Here is a 10,244-nt window from a genome sequence, read left to right on the forward strand (position 1 = left end):
GTTCCAAGTGATGACACATAAAGTGACTGTACCATGAAATTTTGATTAAGAATATGAAAGGTCATTGTTTGGTTAGTTTTTTAAGCCCCGACCACTAGACTTTATTGTTTCTCTTGAGGGATTCAAAATTATGTATTTTTTATTCTCCAGTAAACCACAAAACGCAGTAAATATTTTTTCGTAGAGTCGTCGAACCCATTTCGAGGAAACTTTAAATATCAGCAACTAATTGCACCTAATGATGTACAAGTTTTAAAATCAAACTGTTGTCTTATGAATTTTAATTTGTTTACATTAGGAAAATAAATGCATAAATAAAATATATGCTAATGTGGAGGTGAACAAAGACGTCAACTGGTGCAACCAATAATTTAAGTGTCATCAAAAAATTCCAATTAACTCAATAAAATAGGAAAAAGAATTATAAAGAAATAAACAAAATGATCCAAATGACTTTCCGAATTCAATTCTTAATTGGGTACAGTGTTGCAAACCGTTCAACTGCTACCAACCGAAACCATCTTTCTGAACAACTTGGTGTTGTTATGTAATGGAAGCGCAACCAACCAAACACCTAGTTTTGTGAATTTAAAAAACACGGACAATTTCATCATTTAGCTACTCTGCCGCCAAAATTATTATCAGTCTCTATAACCAAATTCGCATTCATCGTACTTCGCGTTTGTCGTATTTTACAACTAACCCTGCAAAATGTCAGAAGCTTTAAAATAAGGTTGTGTTTATTTACATCATTCTGAGCCAAATTTAGCTCAATTTCGCTATCTAATGGTTGGAAAATCACCACAAACTGACACTGTACTGGTATGAAAAAAATGTCAACAAAATCAAGCAGTGCCATTGAGTTATTAAACAAAATTAACAAAGGCCAAAAACGTAGATTATATCTTGAAGACTTTTACTATTCGTACAAGTGTTCGCGACTTGAACCTGAAGCCCAAAATCGCGATTTAAATGATTATGAAGATGTTAAACCAAAAGTGGAGAATTTGGAGACCAAAACGCAACCGTAAGTAAAGTAATATGGTATGCAGCCAACTACACATCAGCTAGATTTAGCCATTTTTTGCACAGGAAATGTGACTAGTCTTTATTTTGTGTCGTGTTCATGTGTGAGACTTGACGACTTATTTTTTTTCTTATCAATTATCGTTAATTGTAAAAAAATGTTATGCAACCACTTATACACCAGTGTGTATAAGCTGGTCCAAAAGTGCTACTACATTTTAGGAACCAAAAACCGGTCTACCGTCACAACACCCGTCGCAAATTGCCATACGGTGACTCTGAGAAGAAGTACGTTTGCAATAACTGTACCTTCCGAAGTAAATATCGCAAAAGTCTTTCGGAACACCTCCTTCTTCACAAGTCACGTGACGAAACCCCCATCTACCACTGTAGCGAATGTTCATATGAAACTAAACGTAAGCATTACTTGCGCAAACACAGTCTGATTCATAATTCGAGCACAATGCACAAGTGTCCCGAATGTGACTTTGCCACGAAACGCAAAGATGGCCTCCAGCGCCATCTTCTCTTGATACATAACCACAGTTCGGACGCTTTGATATACAAGTGTCCCGAATGTAGCTACCAGACCAAATTGAGCTATAGTCTCACATCGCACATGCTCGTGCATAAAACCTCGGATGATTTTTACAAATACAAGTGTCCCGAATGTCCATACAAAACCAAAGAGAAACGCTCATTGTTCAAACATTCCCTGAGCCATAAAAGTAAAGACGAGATAAACACATACAAGTGTCCCGAATGTCCGTTCGAGACGCGTCGCAAGTCGAGTTTGAGTAAACATATGGCGGCGCTGCCGGGCGATGAGTTCGGGGAATCACACAAATGTACAGTTTGTGCGTTTGAAACGACGCGCAAGAAGTGTCTAAGGAGCCACATGTTGTCACATCGTAATGCCAATAAGGCGTACAAATGCCCGTTTTGTCTCTACGAACACACCAAGAAGAAAAAACTAACACGGCATATTAATGTACATAATGACGGAGAGGAGTCTTTTAAGTATAGATGTCAGGAGTGTCCGTTTAAGACCAAATGGGTGGATGCGCTCAATACGCACAAGCTGAGACATGTCAAAGAGGAGGATGGCGGGATTTTCAAATGTATGGTGTGTTCGTATAATGCCAGGAATAAGGCGCATCTCACGAGGCACTTGAAGATGCACAAGAGGGATAGCGTTTAGAGTTTTTTTGTTCTTAGGTTGTTTAACTGTGATATTGCCAGTCAAAGTCCCTACTAGGGTGTTGTAGATTTGTGTCGATAAATAAATAATTGTATATGCTGTATTTGTCTTTTATTATTCCCACATATTACATGATACTAATGCATTTCCAAAATGGCGGCGAGATTTTCCCCCACCTCTGACCGATACTCCAAATTCCATAATCCCGCCAAAACAATCGACTCCCCCTCCTGTAGTTTAACGCCAATTTGGGGGCACTCCCCTTCGCAATTCCCCCGTGGAACCAATCGTATGAAATTTGCGCCGGCAATTTGCCCCACCACTGCCACTTTATCGACCAACCCGATGGCTTTAAACTGACTCATGTTGTAATCCCGACTCCACAACAGCCAATTATATTGCACCGGTGATAGTTCAGGTGGGAGAAACGCCGGGCGTGGGGTAAACCCCCGAAATTGCTTAACGGCGCCAAATTCGCAATTTTGAAAATGGAGAAAAAATCTATCGAACAGTTGCGTCTTCGAAACCAAGTTTTTAACACTCGTCACTCCGTTGTAAATGTTTGTTGCCAAACTGCAAGGGTGTGAGTCAGCAATGGCAGCGGTTTTGACAAGTGTTTCGAAAAAGTCGGCCATTTTGGGCCAACTTTGCCTGATTATCACTGGAACGTCCACGTCCAAGTAACGATTTTTCAAAGTTTCTTGCGAGATTTCGTCGTAAACGTCAACAACTTGGATGCTTTCGCATAAAGCGCAGTTGAAGTTGGTTATTTCGGGGGTTGTTGTGGTTGATGGTTTCCAGATGAGGCATTTTTCGTTTTTTAGGCTAGTCCAGTCCCAAAGTGGCAGCAATTTAATAAGGAAAATGCGTCCAAGGGCTGATAAGTGCCACGAGATGGTTTCAAAGTAAGTGGCGAAGTACAGAAGGGCCAAAGTGGCTAGTGAAGTGAGGATAAGGGCTGTTGAAAGTTTGTTTGGGGTTTTGGGGGCCAAAGGCGCGAAAATCTTGCGAATCTCATCGTCGGTGTAGTTGTTGTCTTTGAGGGACTTGTACAAGTCGGTGATTTCGTCGTTGAATTGTTTGAAGGAGTAGGAGGAGTTCCTGGTCATCTAAGCAAATGAGATATTTAACTTTAGCGCGAAATTAAAAAAAATTCTTAACGTAAGATTTTAAAACCTCATATAAGATGGTGATAAAAATTCGTAATGCATGATCGTATGGGCCTAATTATTTTATTGAAAAATACACTGGTCACCATGACTTTTTTTCTAGTAGGTGTCTCTTATACAAGCTGTTCCGTCTAAACCACACATTAGAAGTATTGAAAGTTCTAATAAACATATTATGTAAAAGTTGGTGCTCAGTTATAATTCGTTAAGTTCTACTCAATGAAAATATTTTCAAGATGGCAGCACTTCCGGTTATACCGGAATTAACTTACTTATTTTAAATTTAAAGCTATTTTTTTCACTGCGTTTTTGGATTAATTGGGTTATTTTAAAAGAGTTTTTGTCAGCTTTCCCTATACCCAAGTTTAACCGTTTTTGAGATATTTAAGATTTTTGAAGATTTTTGGATTTGCACATGTCGCTTAAAAAATCAGTAACTCGCTTAATTTCAGAGATTTCGAAATCATATTTGGAGAATTAGAAAAGAAGGCCTATGTCTGTTCTTCAGTGTATTCAAAATTGAAAATGAAGTCAATAAATCCAAAAATTTTAAGGTTAAGTTCAAGTACCCATAACTTAATTTTTTCAAATGGGATGTCTTCATTTTTGTTTTACTAGATGGAGGAGAACTTTGTTTTACATCGATCTGTTTAGTATTCCCTATACCTATGATCAACCTATAAGAAAAAGCCTATGACTAATGAATTTCTCAATCCCAGCAAAAGTTATTGTAACTTGAAAACTATTAAACATAAGTATAGAGAATGCTAACATAGGTCGATGCAAAATTAAATTCTCTACGGTTTAATGAAATAAAACTTGTGTCTTTAATTTGAAAAATTTTGGTTATGGGTGCTTGAAGTTCTACAGACTTGACTTTAAAAACTTAACCAAACTTTAAAACTTAAACTTAACTTTAAACATTAAAGGTTTGATATTTGTTTTTAGGCAATTGAAAACACCAAAGGAAAGAGCTAGGTTTCCTTTTTCAGATGAGCTAAAAAATATTTCCAAATTATAAAAAATTGCAGAGTTATCGATTTTTGAACTGGAAGGAGCGAATTTAAAAAAAAATAAAAAAACCCTAAATATTTCATAAATGGCTAAATTTAAGTACAGGTATAGCTTATGAAAACTTCCTTAAAATAACTCTAGTAATCCAAAAACGCATTAAAAAATATAGCGTTCATTTAAAATAAGGAAGTTGATAACAACTTCCGGTATAACATGGGTATAACCGGAAGTGGCACCATCTTGAAAATATTTTTATTGAGCATGACCTAAGAGATTATGGTTGTGATGACTATCATTATTAGAACTACCAATAATTCTATTGTGGGGTTTAGACGGAACAGCCTGTATACTATGCATTTTGAGGCAACAATTTGTAGTTAGAAGCGCTATTGTTTCAGCGATAAAATACAGAAAAAACGAAAACTGTACTTTGTATCCAAAAGCTGAAAACTTAAAAAATTATATTTTAAATGGACTTGCACATATTTTTGGTAATCGATTAATTATTCAAAGTGCCCTTGCATATTCTGACTTTTTAAATACTTCCTTATTTGAGTTGTTCAAGCAGGCATTAAAACGAGTTACAAATTTATCTTCAAGTCTATTGTTTGATGTCGATAATAATTCTGTCGAGTCATTTAATTCAGTTATTAAAAAATTTTTAGAACGCGGTTCTTATTACGGAAGATGCTTTGCTGCAATCGTAAATGTCAATACAAAAACAAAGTTGTATTTAAAATTATGGAGAAAATATCTGGGAGTAGTGGCATTTAGACCACAAAGTTTTCACATCGCTTATTAAAATCCAAAGAACTTTAAGCTACGAAATTAAATAATAGTATGTTAAAAAACAAGTTTCAAAAACGAGTGGCGTTAACGAGTGCTTCAAGGTCTTATGGAACGAGTTTTGTATACTATTTTTTGTAATTTGCCCCCTTTTTGCTGTTTTTAAACAAAAAATATTATTTTGGCCGATTTAGGGATTTTTGTGACAGTTGACAATATCTCAATTTTGAAAGTGAAAAATTGTAGTAAAATTTTGGTTCATCCAAAGTTTTGTCTAAAAACAAGAGTTCGGATGACAATGGAGGTAATGTTGCTTGAATGCCCCCTGAAATTTGTGAAATTCGCAAAAATACGGTACCGAATTTGCTTCTTGCCAATCTAAAAATTTTCGTAAAATGTTCCGTTAAATAATGACTATTATGACATCGCACTTTACTTTGAGTGCGTTAATACGACAAATTACAAAAAAAAAAACGTTTTCAAAATGCTGATTTGGATGGATTATGATGCGACTAATTATATAATAAATATGCCAAGGGAAATATCTGAAAAAATAAAAAATGAGTTTTTGAATTATTTGATTGTTTATGTTAATTATTTTAAAAATTCCTGTTTTAACAATTGCTCAATGTAATAATGAGCAGTGGGATAAAGAAACAAATAATAGATTAACGGCTGGTAATTTCGGAAGAACTATTAAAATGAAACGTTCAACCAATACAGCAAACGCTGTAAAAGATGTTACATCGTGTAAAAAAAAAGAAAAAGCAGAGAAGCTTGAGCAAATCCGCAGGTTTAAAGGTAGATTCATGCGGCTTTTTAGTCGATAAGGAAACAAAAATAGGTACAACACCAGACCATGTCTACTTAGCGCAAGAAACACAGATATTAAAACTGCCATAGAATAAAAACTGATTAAATACTTAGAATTAAATTAAAAAAAAAGATTGAATAGTTGGAATTTAAATCCTCATATTTAAACAAAAACGTATTGTATTATTAAGTATGATTAAGTATGATTGCCATATTACCTGAAATAATTGATTCAAGATTTACGCAAATTACCAATACTTCGTTTTGCATAATAAGAAAGGATTTGTAAATAATATTTCAACTGTAGCTTTGGAGCTTCTTACAAAAAAATATTAAGAAAAAATGATAAAATAGTTATTTATCTAACAAGTCCGCAAATTAGAATTTTAGCGGACGAATCGGATTAATGACGAGTATTATTTATTAAGTGGTAAAAATTTATTTTTAATGTAAGGAAAGGTCTTTGGTATTTTTTGGACTATTACTCAAAAAATACAATATTCTGGCGACGTTTCGATTTTAATTTAATTTTCTTCAGGCTGTCACTCGTTTTTTAAAAACGGGTTAAAGAAGATTAAATAAAATTCGAAACGTTGCCAGAAAATTGTGTTTTTTTGAGTGATATCCTAAGAAACATCAAATAAGTATACCTTCCCTTATACTCAAATTAAACAAAATGGACACAAACACATTAGAAATAAATAATTTTATTAATTTATAAATAAATGTGCATTAAAAAGACTTCTAATCTTATTTTTTTGTTGGTAACGTTTTAAGCTTTCTTTTTAATATCCGAATCGTAGATTATATACACGATTTTAAAACATGTTGCCGGTAGCAAGATGTTTTTACTATTCTAAAACACGCTTCCCATAGCAACGTGTTTTATTAAATTAAAATGTTCTAACAAAAAAAAATTGAAATTGAATTACACTCATACGAAAATGCTTAAAGTTCTCGGGTGTCAAGGTTGCAACTCGCATACGTTCGTTGCATAACAACGGCCCCCAAACTTTAAGCTTGTGTTTTCGCACTCGTATTATTAATAATTAAAAAACATTTGTTAACTCAGCTTATATAGTATTTATTAAAAAAATAAAATATATGTGGGGGGGGGTGACATAGCCAGCTAGCTACGCATTCGAAGAGAGAGATATTAAAAATTGTCTACTTTCAATTTAATTTTTGCTTTATAACTAAGAATTTAGAACAATTAAAAATCCAAAATATCTCAGGACTGTATTAGCTGTTTCAAAGCTATAAAAATGCCACCGTCGCATTTTACCGAACTATTTTTTTTTTAATAAGATTGATAAAATTATAAAATAGTTATTAATAATTAGATCTCTCATTGAAAGTGTAAACTCCATTAGTTTTTAGTTTTTTGAAGTGCATGAATATTTTATAAAGTTTTTTTTTTAATAAACAATTGTCAAACTGCCGTCATGTTGGTATTGGTGTTCATAGTAAATTTAAAAATCAAAGTTAGCAACAACGCGCGTCACATTTGAAATTGGATTATTTTTCTTACCTGCAATTCTTTAAAATGGCTTCGCGCAAAAAAGGAACGGGTCTCTCATTAACACAAAGAGAAAAATTGGCAATTGTAAGGTACAGCGAAGAAATCACAAATCAAAATGCGGAGCTGAGAAAGAAGGAAATTTGTGAAAAAGTTACGCGCATGATCGATGTTGGGATTCTTTGCAAAATTTTAAAACTTTTCTCATATTCAATACTTTTTAGATTCATCACACGGTTGCTTTCAAAATTCTGGACCACTTTAAAGCCTCAAAGTGTGTAGAAGCTCCAAAGAAAAAAGGGAGGCCAAAAGTAAATTATAAAACGAACCCAGCATTTTACTACATTAAAGAGGAATTGGGTCGACAGATACATTCATTCCATCCTAATAAACAACATTTTACTTTACATGACTTGCACAAATACGCTGTTGAAGAGTGTGAATTCATCTGCAGTATGTCTAAATTGTACAAAATAATGAAGTCAATGGGATACTGTTACAGAAAGTTCAATAATCGAAAAGTCCTTATCGAGCAACCTCATATAATCACGAAAAGAATTCGTTTTATCAGAAGATACCTGCAATATTTAGAATCAAATAATTATATATTCGTGTTCGTGGATGAAACCTGGATATATGAAAATGGAAACAAAGTGCGCATGTGGATTAATGAATCTGATCCCAATGGGGTGTTCCAAAACTTGTTAACGGCGAGGGCAAAAGATTTACATTTACTTCTGCTGAATCAAAGATACAAAAAGTTAAACTTCTGTGGCTCGAAACGATTTCAAAATTTACACCTGCAATGTGGAATAATAGTGTTCAACACTGCGAAAAATTAATTCGGGAGGACTGGGCAAAATTAATGGGCAATTCCCCACTTGAAGACATACCTCCAATTATTATACAATTGTCGGCGGATTCAGATGATTCTGAGGACGGGACTTTTGTGATTCCGACTTTAAATAGTTCTGATTTTATTTGCTATTATTAAATTGGTTTTAATATGAAAACACGTATTTATTGCTATTTACATTTCAAGACTGACTCTTTATCAAAAGTCGTTTAGGGGAAAATCATGACACAGCCTGGTCTGTATTTGAATGTTTTAGGGTGATACAGCGTGTTATTTTTCTTTATTTTGACACTGACAATGGAGTTATACTAAAAAATTTAAATTTTTATATGGATAGCCAACAACAAAATAGGCGACCCATATTTTTTTATTTTAACCAAAGCTCAACCGTTTTGGAGAAAAATAATTGAAAAGGTGAAAATTCCTGGCCTGTTCAGCAATGTTCCTTTTTGAATGAGCCAGTCACAGAACTAGAGATAGAAAACTTGCCAACAAAGATAGCTTAAAAGACGTATGTCTATTCTTTATCTCTGCCTCCGTTGTTTTACATACGACTTCAAATGTGCTGCAGGAGCAGTCATTTTACCAAAACACATACTCCTGCCAAATATTAGCACACAACACAGTCATAATCGACAACGCACGGTTTTGACATTTGTATTTGACGTTTACCAACCCAAACGTAGGTCGTAGCGTTAATTGTATGCCGCGAAAGACTGACGAATCATTAGTCGAGACATTGCTTACGTCAGAGCGCAAATTTTCGATTATTACTAAAAAAGTACCGATTTAAAAAACCTCAGACCAACATTACTGGACATCATTGTGTGTCTACTTTCAGAATCTGCAATTTCCAAAAACTTTTACTTTTGAGTATAACACTCCATTGTTTATTAAAAAAAAAAAATACTGTAATTACAAAAATATGATACAGCAAAAAATTTAAATGTGACATGGAGTGCAATAATTTTTTGTAACAGCTAATTTTGAGAGAAAATGCGACGTTGGCGCAGATTTTTGAATTACTTATGAAATATTTTTTTTAATTTTCAATACATTGCACCGATATCATAAATTCGTGTCAACTCCATTAATAAACATTTTGTTTAATAAAAAATGTCTAGCCAATTTTTTCAATAAAGAATGTTTCTTGGAACTACATTTATTTTCTGTTTTAAATCCATAAAAACGCCAGTGTCGCATTTTCTCTCAAAATTAGCTGTTATGAATTATAAAAAAATAATAGCTAATGTAATTTATACTTTCAATGAGAGATCTAAGCATTAATAACAATTTTAATATTTAATATAAAAAAAATAAATTGGTAAAATGCAACGTTGGCGTTTTCATAGTTTTGAAACAGCTTACACTTATAAAAAACACAAATATCAAAAAAAGATTGTATGCACCAATTCCCAGAGGGTTTAGAGCTTTAAGATTCTGATTTTTGTTAATTTATTTTGTACAAGTAAATAGGAATGCAAAACATCTGGGGCGCATTTTTATTAATTAATTATTAGTTTATTTCAAAATCAAAATATGTTAATTATTTCTGTCAGGTTGGCAATAAGTCAGTACCCTCTCGATTGCATATGCACCCACACACATCAAAACTCACCTTCTCGTGCAAAAAGCCCTTTGGTGAAATCTCCGTAAACTAGGCCACCACCAACAGGTAGTTGTCCCTTGTGGCGCAGGCCCTTATTTATTGATCCCAATTTTGCCGCCATAAACCAAACTAGAGGAAAGAAGCAATGACCGAAGTGTGTTGTGCGCATGCGCAGTTTGTCCATGTCACTCTGACAGACAACACTTTGTGCAAATGCTGTGTTATAATTGTTTGTTATCACAGGAATCGGT

At 33.8% G+C, this 10,244-nt stretch overlaps 2 protein-coding genes across 3 annotated transcripts; one reads left to right on the forward strand and one right to left on the reverse strand.

The window, feature by feature from the left end:
- The first annotated feature begins 671 nt into the window (after nt 1-671).
- LOC660489 (zinc finger protein 675) lies at nt 672-2,328 on the forward strand. Its single transcript, XM_966717.3, has 2 exons — nt 672-1,027; nt 1,249-2,328. Exons 1-2 carry the CDS (start codon nt 825-827, stop codon nt 2,225-2,227), a joined length of 1,182 nt encoding a protein of 393 aa, XP_971810.2. The 5' UTR covers nt 672-824; the 3' UTR covers nt 2,228-2,328.
- LOC103313479 (uncharacterized protein) lies at nt 2,317-10,143 on the reverse strand. 2 transcript variants are annotated; one of them, XM_064358248.1, is made up of 2 exons: nt 10,003-10,143; nt 2,317-3,336 (listed from the first exon to the last, which is right to left on the reverse strand). In XM_064358248.1, the coding sequence occupies exon 2, from the start codon at nt 3,334-3,336 to the stop codon at nt 2,365-2,367; it is 972 nt and encodes a 323-aa protein (XP_064214318.1). In that variant the 5' UTR covers nt 10,003-10,143; the 3' UTR covers nt 2,317-2,364. The 2 variants fall into 2 exon arrangements, with proteins under 2 accessions (XP_064214318.1, XP_064214319.1); XM_064358249.1 differs by lacking the exon at nt 10,003-10,143 and adding an exon at nt 7,541-7,743.
- Nucleotides 10,144-10,244: the final 101 nt, after the last annotated feature.

Source organism: Tribolium castaneum, chromosome 8, assembly GCF_031307605.1.
Source record: "Tribolium castaneum strain GA2 chromosome 8, icTriCast1.1, whole genome shotgun sequence".
In the NCBI taxonomy this organism is placed as follows: domain Eukaryota; kingdom Metazoa; phylum Arthropoda; class Insecta; order Coleoptera; family Tenebrionidae; genus Tribolium; species Tribolium castaneum.